This window comes from Dermochelys coriacea, chromosome 6, assembly GCF_009764565.3.
Source record: "Dermochelys coriacea isolate rDerCor1 chromosome 6, rDerCor1.pri.v4, whole genome shotgun sequence".
Taxonomy (NCBI): Eukaryota; Metazoa; Chordata; order Testudines; family Dermochelyidae; genus Dermochelys; species Dermochelys coriacea.
Genome location: NC_050073.1, coordinates 64936967 through 64959931, shown reverse-complemented (window position 1 = coordinate 64959931; position 22965 = coordinate 64936967). Strand labels below are relative to the sequence as shown.

Sequence of the window (22965 nt, the reverse complement as noted above, 5' to 3'; positions counted from 1 at the left end):
GAGGGCAAGTGTGAAAAATCGGGACGGGGTAGGGGGTAATAGATGCCTAGAAACAGGGGTGGGCAAACTACAGCCCGTGGGCCGGATCCGGCCCCTCAGGGCTTTGGAACCGGCCACAGGATTGCCACCCCCATGGCGCAGTGGGCCCCGCTGAAGGAAGCGGCCAGCACGACGTCCTTAAGGCCCCTGGGAAGGGGATGCAGAGGGCTCCGCGCGCCAGGAATGGGGATCTGCAGCCAATGGGAGCTTCGGGGGAGGTACCCACAGGCAAGTGCAGCGCGCAGAGCCCTCTGCCCCCACCCCTAGGGGCTGCAGGGATGTGGTGCCGGCCGCTTCCCGGAGCGGCACCAGGGCCGGCAGGCAGGGAGCCTGCCCTGACCCTAGTGTGCACCACTGCCACCCCAGAGACGCTCCAGGTAAGTGGCGCCGGGCCAGAGCCCAAACACCTCCTGCACCCTGCTCCCCAACTCCCTGCCCTCAGCCCCCTGCCTGCACCCCAACCCCCTGCCACACCCCGCACTCCCTCCTGCACCCCAACCCCCTGCCCTGAGCTCCCTCCCACACTCCACACCCCTCCCTGCACCTCTGCCCTGAGCCCCCTCACACACTGTGCACCCCCTCCTGCACCCCAACCCCCTTCCCTGAACCCCCTTGTACACCCCACACCCCTCCTCTGACCCAACTCCTTGACCTGAGCCCCCTTCCTGCACACCGCACCCCCTCCACATGCCACACTCCCTCCTGCACCCCAACCCCCTGCCCCAGCCCTACATTCATGGCCCTGCATGCAATTTCCCCACCCAGATGTGGCCCTTGGGCCAAAAAGTTTGCCCACCCCTGCTCTATAAGAAAAAAAATCCACAATTGGGACTGTCCCTATAAAATCGGGACAGCTGGGCACCCTAAATGAGGCAAAGTGGATAAGGCGATATCTTTTATTGGACCAACTGTGGGTGAAAGAGACAAGCTTTTAAGCTTATACTGAGCTCTTCTTCAGGTCTGGGAAATGTACACAGCTAAATAAAAGATGAAACAGATTGTTTAGCATAATTAGTTAATACATATTTCAAGGGACCATTCAATGTGAAGTGGCTAATTAACACCTCTGCAGTCATAGTGCGTTATAGATCATTGCAACAGAGACACTGGATTTATGGCTTAAGTCCATGACTTTTTAATGTCTAGTGGTTGTTTTAACTACTTATGCTAAACAATCTGTTCCACCTTGTATTTAGCTGCAACATTCTCAGTATATTTTCCAGACCTGAAAAAGAGCTCTGTGTAATTTTGAAAACTTGTCTCTTTTACCAACAAAAATTGGTCCAATAAAACAGTGGTTCTCAACCAGGGCTCTAAGACCACCTGGGAACCAGGAGCAGGTTTCAGGGGGGCTGCCAAATAGGGCCAGCGTTAGACTCACTGGGAACCAGGGCAGAAATCTGAAGCCTTGCCACATGGGGCTGAAGCCCAGGTCCCTGAGCCCTGCCACTCGGGGATGAAGCCAAAGCCTGAGGAACTTAGCTTCACGGGGGCCCCTGTGACGTGGGGCCCTGGGCAATTGCCCTGCTTGCTGCCCACTAATGCCAGCCCTGGTTTTTATATGCAGAAAATCACTTGTGGCACAGCTGGGCCATGGAGTTTTTATAGCATGTTGGCGGGCCTCAGAAAGAAAAAGGTTCAGAACCCTTGCAATAAAAGATATGACCTCATCGACCTTGTGTCTCTAACATGCTGGGCCCAACACAGCTACAACACCCTGCATACTACTTTACCAATGTCATACTGTGTGTCAGGTAGGAGCAGGAAGCACAGTCACATGTGATTGCAGCAAAGGCTAGCAATAATCAGGAAGTGACCAAGCTAGTCAGCCCTACTTCTGGGTGTATTAATTACTCTCAAATTAACTGAGTGCCTTCTAGCACATGCCAAATCCAAAAACATTCTTCCCAAACCATGATTATTTATACTTGTTTATAATCTTAATTTATAACACATATTAATATCAATAAGGCTGAATATAAATTTTAACATGAGAACATGGTAACTATCTGAACCTCCCAGCCTACCAACAAGATTATTCTAAGTCATATTCAGCAGGCTCTCTAACAATTTTTTTTTCCTCTCTCTTTGATTTTGGGATCTCTCTTTATATCTGACATTTTCCTTTTTCTTCTTTTCTTTATTTTACCTCTTTCTTTCTCTACCTTTCCACATTCTGTAGCTCAGGATTCTCTGAAGAACCTGATGCACCACTCAGAAATTCAGGAACAAAGTGACCACACAGATCATTATCTTTTGCATCATCACATTTACCAATGGCATTTCAATAGGTTTCATTGCAGCCTGGGACTTGGGCCATACAAGACCTGCTCTGTGGAAAAGAAGCTCACTCCTCCTGACTTGAGCATCAGCCATCTGCAAGCTCTCCCATGAGCAGGTTATTTTTAAACCCAGAGGGGGACCAAATTCTTTGCTGGGAGAGTCAAATTAGTATCCACTCAGTGAGCTAATTTTACTTTCCACTTACTACAAGTTCCCTGCTTTCTAAGGCTAACAGTCTTTAATTTGCATCTAAATCCATCACTGATCTATTATCACAATCTTCAGTAAGCTACTTCTCACTAAAATGAATTAGAGGAGAAGATGGAACTGCATTCCCAATCCCAGCACTGCCATGATCAGACACAGGTAGAGCTCTGTTACCATTTCTATTGTGAAGGTCTCCTCTATGCTATTATCGCTAGTGCTGTGATCAAACAGTGACAGTTCTTTAATTACCTCTGCTGTGGACATCTCCCTTTCCCTGATTCTTCTTCACTGTGCATCACTTCCACCTATTTTTAAGGTCCACACAGTGGCATATAGTGTTCTTTTTCCTGACTCTTACAATATTCAGCTTTGTGGGTGGTGAACATTTTCCATGCATATTGGATTTTACCACATCTTCTGCAAGTAGCTCTCTCTTTTTTGTTACTTGTCTCCAAAATGTTCTATATGAAGAACTCGGGTGTGGTTTTCTTTGTGTTTATTTTTGAGCTTTGATGTTAAAGGAAATTGAATTAAAATTTGTATTATCTGGTTCCCCCCTTTGAGATTGTTTAGAGTTTACTCAGGTTTCTAAATGAAAAGTATGTCCATCAGTTCTTCACTCTTTCATACACGTCTTTTTGATTGGGAATGAGGCCTGATATTTTTTGAAAGAAAATCTGGCATAGTGAGATTTTTTTTAATCCTAAAAACCACTGAATCATTTCACCCTTTTAACCCATTTTGGGTAATCTATTGTCCTCCTTGTTACAAATATAAATCCACAAGACTAACAAGAATAAAATATATTATTTTAACACCACAAAAAAAATAATTCTTGCAAGTTTGCAGCAACAAAATACAATGCTAGCACAGACATAAAATAAAGATTATTCCTTTTTCTTTCACCCTAGAAAATTATTGTATGTTAGAATTATTTACCCTAAGATTGTCTCTTTTTTCCTCCAGTTAGCTCTCAGATGCTGGAGTCTGACGTTTCTGTGGGTATCCTGTAGTACAAGGTACTGTTTTCTAGCACTATCATAAATACAGACTATGGTAACTGGATCTAGGATTGAAATCTGACATTACAGTTGATAAGTATGGTAGTCCATGTAGACTGTAGTGTGTCAGGTACCTTATGCTTTTTAAAATCCTAGTTATACTTGGACACCCATAGGGGTACTTGTACTCTGATTGCAAACAGTGTGCTATAGGAGCTCTTGGTGCCTGAGTACATCCCAATGACAATAATACTTTTATTATATATTCTCGTTGCTTTCAAGAGCTATGAGAAACAGCTAGGAACATAGAAATACTCACACAAGTCAGCCTTCCGGAGATTTCTCATTCTTATTATTTTTACATGGAGAAAGTTGATAGAAGTTACTTCTCTCTGCACAAGAATGATTAACAAGACACACAGATATATTAAGATGTGTATTCATCAATAGACACGCATCTAATATAGAGAAAGGAGACATGATGGTATGGAGATGGTACAAAGGCTTTATTGGCCCAAGTTTGCAATAACCACATTACTCAGGAGCGGAAAAGGCATAAGCGAGTTACTGATACTTAGGTCATCCGAAATAAGTGCTAATAAAACCTGTGTATTTTACCATCATTTTCTCAGTATATTTAACAGATTTTTTTAAAATCTACTAGAGCTAAAAATGTTAAATTGTATACCCTCTCTATATCTTTGAAACAAATCTTATCTGTTTGTACAGGGCCTAGCATAATGGGGACGCAACCTCATTAGCTTTGGACATCAACACAATATAAGTAATGAAACAGACCCTGGCCCCAGTTTCTCCTTTTTGAGCCACTCTGTTTCAAAGAAGAAAGACAGTTGTCATATGAACACAGCTTGGACTACCCATAGCATAGGTATGTAAAGCCAGCATAGTCCACCCACCCCTTTCCTGTGCTCAGAATGTGGAAGAAGGCATGAAGAGGCAGAGTTGAAGCACAATGCACCCTAGCAATTCTCTGGCAGCAGAGCAGTTGCTAGGAAACGTACATAATTTAGAGCAGTCCCTTTGCCCCAGCAGGTAAATCAGCTCTACATTTCCTCAGCCTGCCCAAACTCCACTCCACTGCACTTTTATCCATAGAGAGCAAGATTCTGTGGCAGCCTGGAGACAGACACCCTACATGAGGTCCAGAAATCCTACCATCCATACCCCAGTGCAGCAAAATTGAATTGAGAAAATATACATCTCCAAAGTCCTTCATGGCCACAGAAAGAATGCTTTCAGTCTTTTTGTAGCAAATTACAAACTCAAATTAAAATGATTCAAATGACATAGTGGTCTATGCAATGCAGGGTTCAAGCTGCCAAATTTAAAAATACATCAAATAGCTTATCATATATCCCAAAAATTAAAGTATTTAGTACATCAACAAACATGAATGCCCTTGGGAAACACTGAACAATGTATTACTAATACCAAACATTCAGGACACTATTTATTTCCTCAAGTTATTATTTACATGATACTTATTCTATTCTAATGCATACTTGGAAAACATGGAGGAAAATACTCTGAAAAAATGCATACAAGGAAATACTCACATAAGCATATACATCTGTGAGATAGTAAAGGGAAACAAGCTACTCATAGTTAGGGATAATTGGAGCCAGAAAACAATTTAAAAAGACTTGTTTGACAAAACACCACATTTTTCACAACTGCAAATGAAAAGGGGTAAGGCAAGATCACTTTCTGCTTGCAGAGCTCAACAAATATCAAATGGCCTCTGTGCAAATTGAGCACCTCCCAGATCCAACTCTGGCAAAGTGCTGCAGGTGATGTCTGGCTACATATTCTATTTATGTCCTTCACTGACAATCTTGTGGTGCCATTGAAGTTTTGACATCTATGTGATCATTTGCCATGTAGCAGCATTCCTTGGTACATATGCTTCTGTATTTTTTGGTCTTCCATTCAAATAATATATCTATACCAAGAAAGCCAACAAAACTGATTCATTGCTGTTGGAGACAATTGCTGGGTTAGGCTTCAAATATCCTATTTTCCAGTCTTGTCCTTCCTCTTGATATGGAGCCATTGAAGAAGATAAGAATTGAAAACATGAATCCATTGTTATCCAGCCTTCTTCAGAGCCCATGTTTCACTGTCATACACTGCAGTTAGTATAACTGTGGTTCTATAAATCCACAGCTCACTGGCAAGTTTAATGACATGACATCTCCACAGAGACCTCTAAAGGGGCTGAAACATGGCAGCAGCTGCTGCTATTCAAGTAGCCACATTTTCGAGCATCCTCCAAGCACTGATTGTGACATTGCTCAAATACTTGACAGTTGCCACCTGTTCAGTGTCATGCCTGGACAAGTTAATACTGAACTGGTTGTGATCTAGAACTGGAGGCTGCTTGATGGTAATGACCAGTGACTTCTTTTTATCCAACTTATTAACCAGACGAATGCGCGCTGCTGTTTGCCTAACTAATTCAGCCATCATCTGCAGCAATTCACCAAACTGAGCCAACAAGACAACATCATTGGCATATTTGAGATCTCAAAGCAGAACAACATTCAGCCCACGATGCCACTGTTAGCTCCTTCCTCAAGCTTATCCATCAGCCATTCAATGCCGATATTGGACTTGGTAGCAAAGGCTGGGATACTCAGTGCAGTTTTAGACCAGGTTGTTCCACTGTTAACCAGAGCTGTACCTTGAGACAGCTTCTGAGAAGATGGATGAGTTTAATAAACACCGTGCAGCACTTTTCAGATTTCCATCAGGCCTTTGATTCAGAGCATCATGCAAGTTCATGGGATCTGATGAGGTGACTCAGCATCCCTGGGAAGGTAGTATCGTTGATAGAATGGAAAGCTGCGTTTGAGTCAATGGCAGACACACGACATGGTTTTCTATCGCCACAGGAGTTTGGCAAGGCTGTGTTCTGTCATCATCATTGTTCATTATTGGCACTGATTGGTTGATGGATAAGAAAGTTGAGGTGAGCTGGTCAAATAATATTGGGCAAAAAATGTACAGGGTTAATAATTTTACCACATTTTTCAACTAAATTACTTGAGGTAAGGAAGTACTAGTTACTAAGGAAGTATTTACTGACTAGTACTTTTTACAGATAGGGAACTGAGGCATAGAGTTGCTAAGTGACTTGCCCGTGGACACATAGGAAGTCTATGGTGGAGCAGTTTATTGAATGCAGGTCTCCAAAGTCCAAGACTAATCCTCTAACCACAGACAATCCTTCTTCTCTTTATCAATAATCAACAACTTTTCGGTCTTCCCTGTTAACTCAACAATAACCCTATCATAGGCTAATAAGTTTGGAGGCCAAAGGCCTCTGAGTTCATGGGTTACAAACACCTCAGCTTTCAGTCTCTGTATTTATTTTGGACATGGCTTACTACCTCATAAACAGGAAGCATGGTGTAATCACTATAATTACTACTGCCAAAACTGCTAAAAAAAATGGAGGTTACAAACACAGGGCCTGATCATGTAGTCATACCTCATGCAAAAGTCCCATTAACATCTATGAACCTGATTCATAGATTCATAGATAGTAAGGTCAGAAGGGACGATTATGATCATCTTGTCCAACCTCCTGCACAACGCAGGCCACAGAATCTCACCCACCCACTCCTGTGAAAAACCTTTCACCTATGTCTGAGCTATTGAAGTCCTCAAATCGTGGTTTAAAGACTTCAAGGAGCAGAGAATCCTCCAACAAGTGACCCGTGCCCCATGCTACAGAGGAAGGCGAAAAACCTCCAGGGCCTCTTCCAATCTGCCCTGGAGGAAAATTCTTTCCTGACCCCAAATATGGCGATCAGCTAAACCCTGAGCATGTGGGCAAGATTCACCCACCAGATACCCAGGAAAGAATTTTCTGTAGTAACTCAGATCCCACCCCATCTAACATCCCATCACAGGCCATTGGGCCTATTTACCATGAATATTTAAAGATCAATTAATTACCAAAATCATGTTATCCCGTCATACCATCTCCTCCATAAACTTATCGAGTTTAATCTTAAAGCCAGATAGGTCTTTTGCCCCCACTGCTTCCCTTGGAAGGCTATTCCAATAATTGTGCAATGCTTACTTACACATTTATTTTCACCAAAGTCAATGGGACTACTCACATGCATAAGTACTCATGTAAGAGTTGCACAAGTAGGTCCTAGGAGTGTTTTGCTAACTGATGACTTCAGGCTCAGGCCCATGTATTTTGGAGTCCCCCACGAACCCAGAAATTCTGGGATATTATCCTACTGACAACTACCATTATGATTGTCTTTATCCCAATGACATTTAGTCAACGTACCCTGACTGTTCGGTACTGTCAGATATACCATACACAATGGCCAAATAGGTTTCATACACTCAGTTTAACAGTGGCAAAAGAATCCTTAGACAATGGACTAATATAACATGCAAAAAAAAGAGGAGAAATCAATCTCCGATCCCAATAAGTCACCACTTATGAAAATACGAAGTCTTATGTGAAAAATAAAATGAAATGTGGGAAACATTTGTTATATCAAGAGAAAAGGATAAATACCAAAGTAAAATAGCCTGCCAAACACAATACTTATGACAGAAAATTATTTTTCTTCTCTTCTGTATTTCAAGATCTTTTAAAAAAGAGAGAGAGAAAGAGAGCTAGGATGTGTGCTTCTTATTTAAAATGTTATTAAAATAGTAGAGTAAAATACATAAAATGTTGATTCTGTGAAATCTGGAGCCCTTCAAGTGCAGACCACAGGCTCAGTTCTTAGCTCTGTCAGGTAGGTTCAACTGCACTTAAAGCACCTCCCCTTGTATTTGCTGCTGTAACATACTTATTTCTCTCCCTTCAAAGTATCCCCTAATGGGGTTTGATTCGCTACTGCATTCAACTGCATTCAACAGAATTCAATGGAGTTACACCAGTATGAAATTGGAGTAACACAGTGATGAATCAGGACCTGTCTCTTTTGTAAGGCTATGCAGACTGCACTGGTTTCAGATTGTAAGAGTTCTTGTGAAACTTTTCTTCAGCTCTGATCTGCTTAGGTCCATGCTCCGAGTTTCTCATTCTGAAGGGTTCAAAATGCAAAGAGAAACTGACCTAATCATTGCCATGATGCAGATGACTATGTGACAATACAGTGCTAATCTGCATGCTTCACATTCTTTTGACAGGGTGCAGTGCTTTAAGTAGCTAGATAATTATTAATTATTTTGCCTTTCAGCATGAGTGCCATGTTATTTTGGGTCACAACCAACAACTTTCCACCAAATAAATATGTTTTATGTCAGCCATCTGATCTGATTTAAGTATCATTTACTAAAGCAAAACTGCAGATTGCCCTCAGAGTCAAGTTTTAAAGTATGGCACTTCTCTGAAAAGGAAACTGTGTAAAAATGGCACCTTCTTATGTAACAGATCTACCTTGTGTATCCACAGTCACATCTGCCAACTTCAGTGACGAAAATAAGGTTTGAACTGCTTTTAATTCCTATCAGCACTGAACAGCCAACACATCTGAAAGAAAAGGAGCTGGATCCTAGTCCATCTTGTGCAACATCAACAGAAACGTTTACTAAGTTCAAATCAGTTATACCTGTGCAAGTCCCTTGACGACAGAAGTCATAATTTAAAGATATGGGATTGTAGGGGTGTCATGAGAGGAAATATTTGGACTACAGATCCATTAACAAGGTGATGAAGTGCATGGAACCCAGCTTGACACCGAGAGTCCAGGCTGGTAGTTAAAATAAACATGTTTTTCCTCCTTCTATCAGAATAACCCTACTCATTCAAAAAATGATCTCACTTTCCCACCACCTCACAAATTCTCTGACAGAGATAGAAAACAAAATTTACAGTCAGCGTTCTTTTGGTGCCCAGTGCAGGCTTTTCTGTTACTGGCTGCAAACAGTACCAAGTACATTTGTGGCACTTAAAGTAAGTAATAATAAATAAGTAGTAGTAATAATAATCTGGCATTGCATTCCTGACTTGAGCTGGATGGTCACCGTTTCTCTCAGTAGGCAGACGGCCTCTGCCCTGAGATATGGCACTTTTGGTACATGCTACTGGTTCATGCTATAGCTCCCTTTTAGGTGCTGGATAAGTTCCTGCTGTGCTCCACTTTGGCATGGAATTGCCTCCTAAAAATGTCTGCATTAACAATGGCTCCATCAAATTAAGTTTCATATATATATATATATATATATATATATATATATATATAACTCTTTAGGCCCTGAGTCTGCACTGAGAACTGCACAGGCAGACCCTGGTACCCATGTGGAGCCCCCCTGACATCAATGAGGCTCTACATGAGCACAGGAATAGTTTCATAGAGTTTAAGGCCAGAAGGGACCATCAGATCACCTCATCTGACCTCCTATCACAGGCAATTAAATTTTACTTAGATACCCAAATATTAAGCCAAAAGACATTAGTTAGACCAGAACTTTTCAATTCTCAGGAGACTAAACTGTGTGCCACAGGCAGAGAACAGGAGAGACCAAGATGGCAGAGGCCTTGTCAATGGCAGGGAACTGATTAGGTGAAAGATGCTGAAAAGAGCAGCTGGTGAACCATACTGCCCCATGCTGTGTGTAGAGGAAGACCAAGATAAAATCCCCAAATATATATCTCTTACCTTTAAATTTACAATTTATACCTGAAGAAACCTTCTCTAGAAACAATACCCCAAATACCTCAAAACTATATAAGAAATCCACATACAGGTGGAGCAGGAAGTGGTTGTTTTTACAGAGGGCCAGATTTTGCTGACTAGTACCTTACCTCCTGAGTTGTCCCACTGAAGTCAGTGCAACTACTGGTGGAGCAAGGTGCTACCTAGCGTGACTAAGAGCACCAGAATCTAGCCCGCAGGCACTTTTGTGAGAAGCAGCACACTTTATGACTGAACTGTGGAGTCCTTATTCACAGTGGTGGGCACTTACTCAACTAGCATCATTCATTTCAAAGGAATTACTTGCATGAGTAAGGGCTTATCTGTGTGAGTAAGGGGTCCACAATCTGTCCCTTAAGAAGTTCAGGAAAGCCCATTTATTTAGAGAAACATTCCAGCTACAATCACTACACCCCCATCCACTGGTGAGCTGGAACCGGTTGTTAAATTTAGAAGCCCTTTTAGAACCAGTTGTCCCGCGGTTGTCTAAATTTAACAACCGGCCAAAAGTGGCACCTTAGGCCCTGACTCCGTGGGTGCTCTGGGGGTTGGAGGACTCACGGGGAAAATTTGGTGGGTGCAGAGCACCCACCAGCAGCTCCCCTCCCTGCTCCCGGCCCCAGCTCACCTCCGCTCCGCCTCTCCGTCCCCCCAGCTTCCCGCAAATCAGCTGTTCATGCAGGAAGCCAGGGAGGGCTGAGAAGCAGGCGGCAGCTTCGCACTCAGGCCCAGGGAGGCGGAGGCGAGCTGGGGCGGGGGGGGGGGCACAAGGAGGGCCACCCACACTGCAGCAGGTAACCTGGGGGCGCAGGGGAACTCACCTCCACCTCCCTGGGCCTGAGCACGAAGCCGCTGCCTGCTTCTCAGCCCTCCCAGGCTTCCTGCACAAACAGCTGATTCGCGGGAAACCGGGGGTTGGAGAAGCAGAGCGGGATGGCATGTTCAGGAGCGGAGGTGGAGGCAGAGTGGAGGTGAGCTGGGGCTGGGCATGGAGCTGCCAGTGGGTGCTCTGCACCCACCAAATTTTCCCTGTGGGTGCTCCAGCTCCAGAGCACCCACGGAGTCAGCGCCTAAGGCCCCACTTTTGATGTGATCAGTGGGGGGGGAATGGCTGCTCCCCCGCTCCCCCCCAGCTACTCTACCCACCCCCACCCAGGAGCCAGAGGGACCTTCCGGATGCTTCCCAGGAGCCGCCCCAGGTAAGCACCACCAAGATTCCCCACCTCGCTCCCCGGTAGGTCCCTCTGGCTCTTAGGGCCGGGGCGGGGCAGGGCAGGCACCCACTATGGTGGCCCACGAGACCCTCCTGCCCGGTTCCAGGGGCAGTCAGGGAACAGGGGGGTGGAGGGGCAGAGGTTCCGGGGGGGCATCAAGGAACACGGGTGATTGAATGGGGCAGAAGTCCTGGGGGGCAGGGGCGGGCCATGACCCCCTTGTGGGATGAGGAGGGAACCAGTTGTTAAGATTTTGGCAGCTCATCACTGCCCCCATCCCTCTATGAGCCTTCTTTCATTTGAAGCATTTCTTCTCTGTGTTCTCTGTCCTATCATTAGCCTCTAAAATTCTCCAAGAGGGGAACAAATGGGTACACCTTACACCAATAAACACATTTCTGACACGTTCCTTGTAGGGTATGCTTTAAAAAGTTGTATTGTGTAGTGCACTTAAAGTGCTATGGCATAGCACAACAACTCCAAAAAGCAAATCAAATAAATTGAAATTAATAAATGACAGAGGCTCCCCTTAAACAAATCCTGTCTCTGAAGGATTGGAGATGCAAAGAATGCATGTTCCTGCACCAAAATCAAAACACAGAGAGAGCAAGACATTTTAAAATGAACTCAGAATAGATGAACTAGTGCCAAGATGCAATATGACAATGATAGGCACACATTAGAAATATCATAGATAGATAGATTAGAATGGTTAGATCCAACTGTTATACATACAGGTATCTCACCCCTAAAGTTAAATTGAATGGTGCTTAGCAAATATGTCACTACTCTTCCCCCCCCCCACCCCAAACCTCCAGATTTTGTTCCTAACATTTTCTTATAATCAGCACTGGACAGCATTTAGTGATGTTCCACCTGTTTAGTACCCACCTCTCTCGTTTTTTGTCCTGGGATGCTGCTTAGGCCCTGAAAAATCAATAGAGCAGAAATGGTTACATTTTAAAAAAATCTTCCATTTCTGCATTTATTATAATTTCACATTTACAATCCCACATTAAAACCAAATTTAAAGATACTCAATAAGCCCTCGGAGATGATAGTTCCCCACTGCACTGAACAGCAGGTTATTCTGCATACACTTGTTTTAGTAATGTTGTTGGGCGTACAGTTTAGTTACAACAACAACATGCAGTAGGAGGACAACCCTTGCAACTGAGGATACCTGAGGAACAGCAGACTTGCTCTTCCCAGATCCTCCCCACAGTTCAAGCAGAACTCTAGCCACTTCTTCTCATGTGAAACATCTGATTTGGAACCTCAAACAATTTTGTTGAGCTTTGGTGGAGTTTTCCTTACCTGATTGGAACTTGAATTTGATCCCATCACGGTCCCTGTTGCATACAAGTCCGCTGATAACGAGGGCACTTGAGTACTATGTCCCGCACAGCCAGCAGTGATTCCTGGTGAAGATGTACAGTCTTTACACTGGCAGAAGTGAACAAGTAGGTATTTTATTAACTGACTCAGAGCCCCACCCCTCTGTCATTTCCAAAAATTAAGCAATCTCTTCTTCTTTTCCTCAGCCTATTAAGACAAATCTACTGAGTTAATGGAAGATGGGAATATTGATTTTGCAGCTGCCTTGATTTACCTTACTGAGGACACTGAGATCAGTGGGGCCTCATCCTCTCAAGTACAGCTTTCTAGCAAATAATAATAAACAACAATAATAAATAATGCAGTACAGTTATACAGCACCTGTAGTCCCCAAAGGATAACACCTTTAACACACATGGCCAATTAATTTTACAGCACTGAAAAGCATATTGTACACTTTACAGTACAACTATAAATTCCCTGCCCTGAAACTTACAATCTATTTTTAGATATGACCAGTGGAGATGATAAACAGTAAGGAGGGGACAGGGTGAGGAAGGAAAAGGGTTACAGCAATAAGAACCTATCGTTTCACAGTAGGAATTTGCTCATCTCGTTGGTTCCGTTCAAAGGAATTAATATATATATAAATATAATCCAGCCCAGGAATAGTCCCTGCCAGCACTATACCTGAGACACCCCTTCTGGGGGACAATGGCTTCCCTACGTCCTCCATGCACCAGAGTGTAATAACTAAAGCTACTCAGGAATTTTTCAACAAAATGGCTTTTCAGTTGGAAAATGCCAATTTGTCTAAACCTAAATTTTCCATGGGAATGTGCCAGTTTCAACAGAGTTTTTGTCAGGGAAGGTTTCTCAGGTCCAGGGTGAATTTGCTGGTCAAAACCAAAGACAAATGGAGCTCCCACTCCCCACCCGCAACAGCCTAGTCATTAGGATGCTTGCCTACAACGTAGGAGATGCAGGTTCATGTCCCTACTCTGCCTAGTTCACCCTTCCTTCCCCACCTGCTCCAGGACTTAGGAAGCCCATATAAGTAAGTTATAGTTCCCTGCAGGGGCATGTAGTTAGTCCAAGTCACAATCTAGATCATGCTGACTGTTATTGTTAACTCACTTCTTGAGGGCACCAAAGAAAATCACTTCATAAACTATATACACCACCACTAAAATGCAGTCATCTGCAGGGTGGAGGCTAGCAACCAACACCACAGCACTTGGAAAGGGATTAGGAATGGCAATTTTGTCCGAGGACCACCCCTATTCTTACCAAAGTCATTGGTGTATTTTTAGCATCTGTGTAGTGCACACATAATCCCAGTTCATAAATAAGGCTACGTTTATGTCATGGAGGTCATGGAAGTCACAGAATCCATGACTTCCAGAGACCTCCATGACATTCTCTGCTTCTTCTCCAGCGGCTGCGGGACTCTGGAGCTGGCAGCCAGCAGGGCCTTGGCAGGGTTCCGGTGACAGCAGCAACAGGGGGCCCCTGTGAGGTTCCAGAAACAGGTGACAGACTCCTGAGGGGGCCTTCCTCAGGGTTCCAGTGACGGTGACAGCCTAACACCTGGGGGAGGAGGACACCTCGGGCAAGCAGCTGGGGCTGTCCTATTTTCTCTTTGGGAAATATGGTCACCCAGCAGCTTCCAGCTGCCGCAGGCAGAGGAGAAATCCCACAGCTCCCAGCCACCAAGTTGGCAGGGGAAACCATGGAGCTGCAGCAGCAAACGTCACAGACAGGTCACGGCTTCCATGAATTTTTGTTTATTGCCCATGACCTGTCTGTGACTTTTACTAAAAATAACTATCACAGAACCTTAGCCTTATTCATAAGACCTCATCCCACACACACACGGTACTTACTAATAGAGTAATGTCCCTGACTCCACAGTCATACACTACACAGACAGCTATAATCTGGTGCAGACCCAATTTGAAGTATAAAAATTCTGGATGAAAATCTGAATGTTCAGCCTCTGAAGGACTCCTTAGAAATGTATTTTAAAAGGAAACTGAGCATCTGCATCCCAAAGAGAATCAAAATCTCCCCTTATCCCTGTTTCACAACACCTCCCTGAAACAAATCTATGTTAAATGATTATGAATAAATTTGGGTGGAGCACCCACAATTGAGGTGCATTTTCCTTGTGCATCTTGTAAAACTGGTTTTTCTAGCCTTTGGATGAGGAATATTTCTCAAAAGGAAGTTCAAGTCACCATCAGATCTTTCACTGGTAGTTTGTTGGTAGTAAAAATGCCAACAGACTCATTGGACAAACCATTTATCCTGGACCAAAGGGGATATGAGCCTTCTGCCCATGGCACAGACAGAACATATTTATTTCATTCTGACACTCAGAACAGAGATGGTACAGAATAGGGGGAGGGATAGCTCAGTGGTTTGAGCATTGGCCTGCTAAACCCAGTGTTCTGAGTTCAATCCTTGAGGGGATCATTTAGGGATCTGGGGCAAAAATTAGGGATTGGTCCTGCTTTGAGCAGGGGGTTGGACTAGATGGCCTTCTGAGATCCCTTCCAACCCTGATATTCAATGAACATTTATGTCATCTCACCTATTTCCCTGCCAATGCAGGAAAGTTTCCTCCATTACATTTTCCTGCACTTTGTTCAGTCTAGTTCTAAAGATCCATGAGATGGTACATTGACCATTTTCCTGGGAGGTTATTCAGCAACCTCATCCATTTTACTCTCAGAAAGGGAAAATTTAGGCTGAATGTCAAGAAAACTTTCTGAATTCAAGCCCATTACTCATGTAACCTTTACTCATTCCTAACTAATAATGTCACCCCTTTGTGATAACTCTTTTCAAATATTTGTCAACTCTGGCCAGGTCCGTGCTAGGAAATTACATCAGGATAACTATGTCACTCAGGGATGTAAAAAAATCCACACCCTGAGCAACGCAGGTAAACCAACCTAACCCCCAGCGTATACAGCGCTATGTTGACGGGAGGGCTTCTCGCGGAGATGGAGTACCTATGCCAATGGGAAAAGCCCTCCCATCAGCCTACTCACATCTTCACTGAAATGCTACAGTATTTTAAGTGTAGACCTATGTACCCCCATTAATCATTGCTTACCCACGCTATACATATATATAGCTTTTTCCATCACAAAATCAAGTCCTCTAAACTCCTGTTCTCATTAGTTCTTCTCTCAATACCCTCTAATTTATCAATAATGTCTGGAAGAGGTGGGCCACAACCAAAAGCAATGCTCAGGCACAAGTCATATTAGATCCATGGAGAGAAAGAGAAATAAGACTATTATCACCAACCCCATGATGCGATGTCCAAGTCAATGCACTCCAGATTTAGTCTAGCCGTATTTTGGTGCCATATTGCATTGCAAACTAGTGTCTGCTTTGGTGTCCTCTTATAGCTTCTAGGTGTCTTCCAGTATTACTGCTCCCAGGTTTCTCCCATATATTGAATATCTGTGTTTCCAAATTACATTTCCCAGACTTGGGTTTTTCCTAAACTCTGTTTTCATTTTGAAATTTTCTTCCCATGTATTTAATTTCTCTAGATCTTTTCATGTTCTTTCTGTCCTAAATGGTGTTCACAACTTCTTCCAATCAGGCATCACCTGTAACTTCCACTAATACACTGTTTATTTCCAAATCACTATTGAAAATGGTAATTAAAACCAGATCTAACACAAACATGTAGTACCCTACTAGACACCTAACCCAAAGCTGTTAAACTTTGAATGGTCTTTCAAGCCCATGTTCAATACACATGACAGTGTTCCTATCCAGGTCAATTAAAATTAACCGAGAGGAAGATTTCAAGAGATACTGTATCAAATTGTGAAAATCCAAAAATATGACACAAGCAGCTTTCCCTTCATCTGCTAATATAATTCTATATATAAGCACTCATGTTTGTCTGGTAACATTTTTCTTTATTAAGGCATATGCTACTTTTAGCTCATGGTCCCATGCTACGTACTGTTTCTAAGGGCTAGATTGTGCAATCCTTTCTTATATTGACGATGAACACTTACTCTGTGAGCAGGTGCTCACTGATGTCAGTAATGGTTGTACCATCTAGTTGCAAATGGTTTGTGACTTTGTTATGTTTGTTCCATTATGTCTCTAGGGATATAACTTATAGGATGCCCTTGTTTTTAAAGTGAAAATGTTCCATTTGTTTTTCTCAAGTCTTCTTGTACAAGACCTCCTCAGTTCACCAGGACTTTCCAAACCAATTCTCAGGGGTACACTTAGTAAATCCATGAGCTGATTTCCCTAACATTTGAGGATCCATAAATCAGGACTATGATCTGCTTATATTCAAATTTTTCAAGTATACAAGATAAAACCAAACTATGGTATAGTGTACACATGTGAGATTTTTCATAGGCGCCGACTCTGTGGATCCTCTGGGGCTGGAGCACTCATGGGGAAAAAATGGTGGGTATTAATTTTTTTAATTGCTCGACAGCCCTAATTTACCTCTATGTCCTGAACGGCAGTAAGGAAAATTTCATATTTCTCTGATGAGCATTTATATATTTTTGTTTTCATATGTGGGTTGTTGCATTTGTATGTGTCTATATTTATCTACATGCAGCTGCATTTGAGGCAATAAATTAATGTGGTACTTGTAATAACAATAATGCCTCTCTTATATAGTGCTTTTCATCAGTATATTTCAGTTGAGTTTAAAAGCATATGACCTCAGCAGTATATATAAGTCCAAACTGATTGCAATAATGCCTCACATGTTAAAGTCATCCTTTACAGCACATACCACTTTAGATACTACAAGGTTTTGGCAACGCCACTTTGTGATCATCCAGGGCTACATAAATGTATGACTAATGGGGATTCCCAACAATGGTATTAGGGCAGGGAACAAGTGCAGCACCTCTGTGCTTAAACATAACCAGAAGGTAGTCAAATATCCAAATATATACAAGTGCTATAAAACCCCACTTCGGTTCCAAACTTAGAATGATGATACTACCAGAAATAATAAATATAATATGAAGTGATCAAGGTACTTACAGCATGATATCAAGAGGGTATGATCTGATCTCCAAACCTAACATGCAGTTTATGCCTTTCCAGTCAAAGTCAAGTGGGAAAGACAGCCAAGAAATCAAATGTATTATATACAATGGCAATCTATACAGAGAGATATATATACAATCAAAAGTGCTACCAAGCCTGATCACCCCATCCCACAGAGATGCATACAAGATAGAGCTAAAGGGGGGTAAAATTGCTTCTGAATTATTCCTTTGGAGGAGAAGGGGGCTGGGAACAAGCTTCAGTTCATGCCTACAAAACCCACGGATCTCAGGAGATTAACAGGGAGCCAGGGATGTCTGCACAGAAGTCCTTGCACCCACCCTGCAACCCTATTCCATGGCAGTGCATCTCCAACAGAGCCACATGATCAGTGCATACAGAGAGCTGCTGCCCCATGGACCCTCCTGAAATTTACTCTGTACTCCCACCCTCTTAAATCTGCCCAACACTATCTTTAGAGGCCAGAGATTGTTCATTAGTATCAGAACAAACGGAAGTTTCCCTTCCTCAGCAGAACTCTCCTGAACTTCATGTGGTTACCTTGATAAACCACTGGCATTATCAATGTCTGTTGATTTCTGGTATTCAATATTGTAACTGCAAGCAAGAAAGAGCTATGCCTACCACTGCATCCCTAATGCAATCAATGTAGATATGGCTGACTTGAGACCTCAGACTGCCACCAAAAGCTTGTGATTAGTAACTATGGAGAGCTTTTGACACTAGAGACATTTAACTTAACCAGGAGATCTTCAATGATCTAAAAATGAAAAAAAAAGTATCCTACAAAAAGCGGAAAATAAGTTAAATTACAAAGGATTAATATAAACAACACAAGTATGTAGGGAGAAAATTAGAAAGGCCAAGGCACAAAATGAGATCAGACTAGCTAGAAACATAGAGGGTAACAAGAAAACATTCTACAAATACATTAGACACAAGAGGAAGACCAACAACAGGGCAGGCCCTTTACTCAATGGGGCGGGGGAATAGCAACAGAAAATGTGGAAATGGCAGAGGTGCTTAATGATGTCTTTGTATTGGTTTTCACCAAGAAGCTTGGTGGCGATTAGACGTCTAACATAGTGAATGTCAGTGAAAATTAGAGAGGATCAGAAGCTAAAATAGGAAAAGAACAAGTTAAAAATTACTTAGACAAGTTAGATGTCTTCAAGTCACCAGGGCCTGATGAAATGCATCCTAGAATACTCAAGGAGCTGACTAAGGAGATATCTGAGTAATTAGTGATTATCTTTGAAAAGTCATGGAAGATGGGAGAGATTCCAGAAGACTAGAAAAGGGTAAATATAGTGCCAAGCTATAAAACGGGAAATAAGGACAACCCGGAGAATTACAGACCAGTCAGCTTAACTTCTATACCTGGAAAGATAATGGAGCAAATAATTAAGCAATCAATTTGCAAACATCTAGAAGTTAATAAGATAAGTAACAGTCAGCATGAATTCGTCAAGAACAAATTGTGTCAAACCAACCTTATAGCTTTCTTTCACAGGGTAACAAGCCTTGTGGATGGGGGGAAGCGGTAGACGTGGTATATCTTGACTTTAGTAAAACTTTTGATACTGTCTCACATGACCTTCTTATAAATAAACTAGGGAAATGCAACCTAGATGGAGCTACTATAAGGTGGGGGCAAAACTGGTTGGAAAACCATTCCCAGACAGTAGTTATCAGTGGTTCATAGTCATGCTGGAAGGGCATAGTGAACGGGGTCACACAGGGATCAGATCTGGGTCCAGTTCTGTTCAGTCTCTTCATCAGTGATTTAGATAATGATATAGAGCATACACTTATAAAGTTTGTGGGTGATACCAAGCTGGGAGGGGTTGCAAATGCTTTGGAGGATAGGATTAAAATTCAAAATGGCCTGGGCAAACTGGAGAAACGTTCTGACGTAAATAGGATAAAATTTAGTAAGGACGAATGCAAAGTACTCCATTTTGGAAGGAACAATCAGTTGCACACTGTGGCAAATTGCCGGCACTACTATGATGGGTCTCACGCTTTCTCTTCTTGGGGGAGGGGGTTCAGGGCACTGTTTCTTGCCCCTAAATGGGGGTATTAAGTGCCCCACTAGTGTCCTAGAGGAGGGGAGTGGAGAGGGAGGGACCAGAGCACGCCCGCTACTTACTTCAGGTCCCAGCCCAGGGGCCCTAAAGATAGCGGTAAACCACTTGAACTAGCGGTTCCTTCCCTTGGGCTACTTCCCTCTCCTGCCCTTCAGCTTGTGGGTCTTCCTGCCCTCCCTCTGCACAAACCAGGTGTCCTTTATCTAGGATCTTGGTCTTCTTAGCCCAGCACAGCACTTCTCCAAACTCTCCTCTGCTTCCCTCCAAACTGCTCTCTGCTCCAACACCAAACCATTCTGCTTCAACTCCTCCCCTTGATTGAAGCAGGGGTGTTTTATTGGGTGACTAGCTTCAGGTGCTCTAATTGGCTTCAGGTGCTTTATTTAATCTATAGCCAACTTTCTTCCCTCTACAGGGAATAAGGCTCCCTTCTAACACTCTCCTGCTGCCCTCTGGCCATGCTGCATCACAACACATACAAAATGGGAAATGACTGTCTAGGAAGGAGTACTGCAGAAAGGGATCTGGGGGTCATAGGGGATAATAAGCTAAATATGAGTCAACAGTGTAACTCTGTTGCAAAAAAGTGAACATCATTCTGGGATGTATTAGCAGGAGTGTTGTAAGCTAGACACAAGAAGTAATTCTTCCACTCTACTTCGCGCTGATTAGGCTTCAACTGGAGTATTGTGTTCAGTTCTGGGCATCACATTTCAGGAAAGATGTGGACAAATTGTAGAAAGTCCAGAGAAGAACAACAAAAATGATTAAAGGTCTAGAAAACATGACCTCTGAAGGGAGATTTTAAAAACTGGGTTTGTTTAGTCTGGAAAAGAGAAAACTGAGTGGGGACATGATAACAGTTTTCAAGTACATAAAAGGTTGTTACAAGGAGGAGGGAGAAAAATTGTTATTCTTAATCTCTGAGGATAGGACAAGAAGCAATGGGCTTAAATTGCAGCAAGGGAGGTTTAGGTTGGACATTAGGAAAAAACTCCTAACTGTCAGGGTGGTTAAGCACTGGAATAAAGTGCCTAGGGAGGTTCCGGAATCTCCATCACTGGAGATTTTTAGGAGCAGGTTAGACAAACACCTGTAAGGAATTGTCCTAGCTAATACATCGGGTACGTCTTCACTACCCACTGGATCGGCGGGTAGTGATCGATCTGTTGGGGATCGATTTATCACGTCTCGTCTAGACGTGATAAATCAATCCCGAATCGATGCCTGTACTCCACCTCGGCAGGAGGAGTAAGTGGAGTCGACAGGGAAGCTGCCGTGGTTGACTCGCCGCCATAAGGATGGCCAGGTAAGTTGAACTAAGATAATTCGACTTCAGCTACGCGAATAGCGTAGCTGAAGTTGCGCATCTTAGAGAGAGAGAGAGAGAGAGATTGATTGATTCTTTTCACTATTGGTAAAAGGTAATCAGTCTCTTCTTGTTATAATGCATCCTCTCAGATATCACAACACCCAATCCATATAGTGATGCACCAGAGGCTAGATAGAGTGGTTTAGGAGTCTCATGGTGCATCAGTGCATTGTTGTCTAATAGCTGCTCGTTAAAACTCTCCTATCACTCTCCTTCAAACACTATGTAAAGTAACTTACATTACATAAAGGCTTTAGCATAACTGAAGGATATTCTAAAAAATGTCTACAAGAATTCAACAAACCTGAACACGATCAGAGTTCAGAAAATTTTTTATTAAGGTGCCTCCTCGGTTTTGGATGCAACATTTCTAACATTTGTGTGACCTTTCAGCATTCAGTGTATGTCCTAGGTATTCAACATTTGGTTATAAAAATTGCCTCAATTGGACTTCATACTGTTCTATGCAAGTAAGCATTTCCTCCGGAGTCTGTTGGTGTTTCTTCATAGAAATCCCTGACTGAAATGTCACAACAAAACCATGATGTGATCAAGATCCTGCAATATCTTGTACATCACAGACTGGAAATTAGTAGATGAACTTGAAACGTTGTAATATTTATTTTTTATTTTGGTATAACCCTTGCGTGCAGCCCTGCCTCTGACACCAGAGTTAGTTCAAGTTGTTGCTAAGTATTTGATGAATCCAGATTACCAAAGAGGAACAATATCTCCTTTTCCCTTTACTAACTATTCCTTAACTCTGCACTTTTAAATACGGAGGGCACTGACTGAATTAACAAGACCTCTGACACCTCTTTTCTCCCCACTCACTGACCTCTTCTACTCTGCTTAAAAATGTTGGGCAACTCTGACTTTCCACGTATTCTCCAGTGTCTTCCTCAGTTCTATCTAGGGCTCTTTTTTTCTGCCTCATTGGGCTTCCCACCCACACTCATTTCTTTAACCCCTAGAGGAAGGTCAGATGGGCTCACATCTTGCAGATCACAATCCCTCAGTGCCCATTTCCTTCGACAATCTACAGAAAGCAATTGGAATGGTCCTAGTGTCAATTTTCTTTTTAAATCTATACATTAGATCTACCCTTCCATGACCTTTGCCTAGCTACTAGCATGCACTCAGCTATCACCTCCAATACTGATGATCTAAACTCCCTTGGAAGCAAATATTTCTATTTGATACTCTTTGGTCGTTCATGGGCCAATGGATGAGAAATTTGTCTCCTGCACATAAGTTTCTCTAGGGGTGTGTCTGTGCAGATTTGTTCTTGTGCTTTTTCAGGGAGTTTCTTGAGCAAATGCTGTAGTTTCTTTTGGTAACTCTCAGTGGGATCAGAGGGTAATGGCTTGTAGAAAGTGGTGTTGGAGAGCTGCCTAGTAGCCTTTTGTTCATACTCCAACCTATTCATGATGACGACAACAACTCCTTTGTCAGCCTTTTTGATTATGATGTCAGAGTTGTTTCTGAGGCTGTGGATGGCATTGTGTTCTGCATGGCTGAGGTTATGGGGCAAGCGATGCTGCTTTTCCACAATTTCAGCTCGTGCACGTCGGCGGAAGCACTCTATGTAGAAGTCCAGGCTGCTGTTTCGACCTTCAGGAGGAGTCCACCCAG

General features: G+C 42.9%; 1 protein-coding gene across 1 annotated transcript in view; it reads right to left on the bottom strand.

Annotated features, from left to right (window-relative positions):
* The window catches only part of LOC119857319 (cytosolic phospholipase A2 epsilon-like), a 39198-nt gene extending 35280 nt beyond the window's left edge, over positions 1-3918 (bottom strand). The window contains exon 1 of the mRNA XM_043516297.1: positions 3850-3918. Coding sequence (XP_043372232.1) covers positions 3850-3877 — 28 coding nt within the window. The 5' untranslated portion in view covers positions 3878-3918. The remainder of the gene's footprint in view (positions 1-3849) is intronic.
* Positions 3919-22965: the final 19047 nt, after the last annotated feature.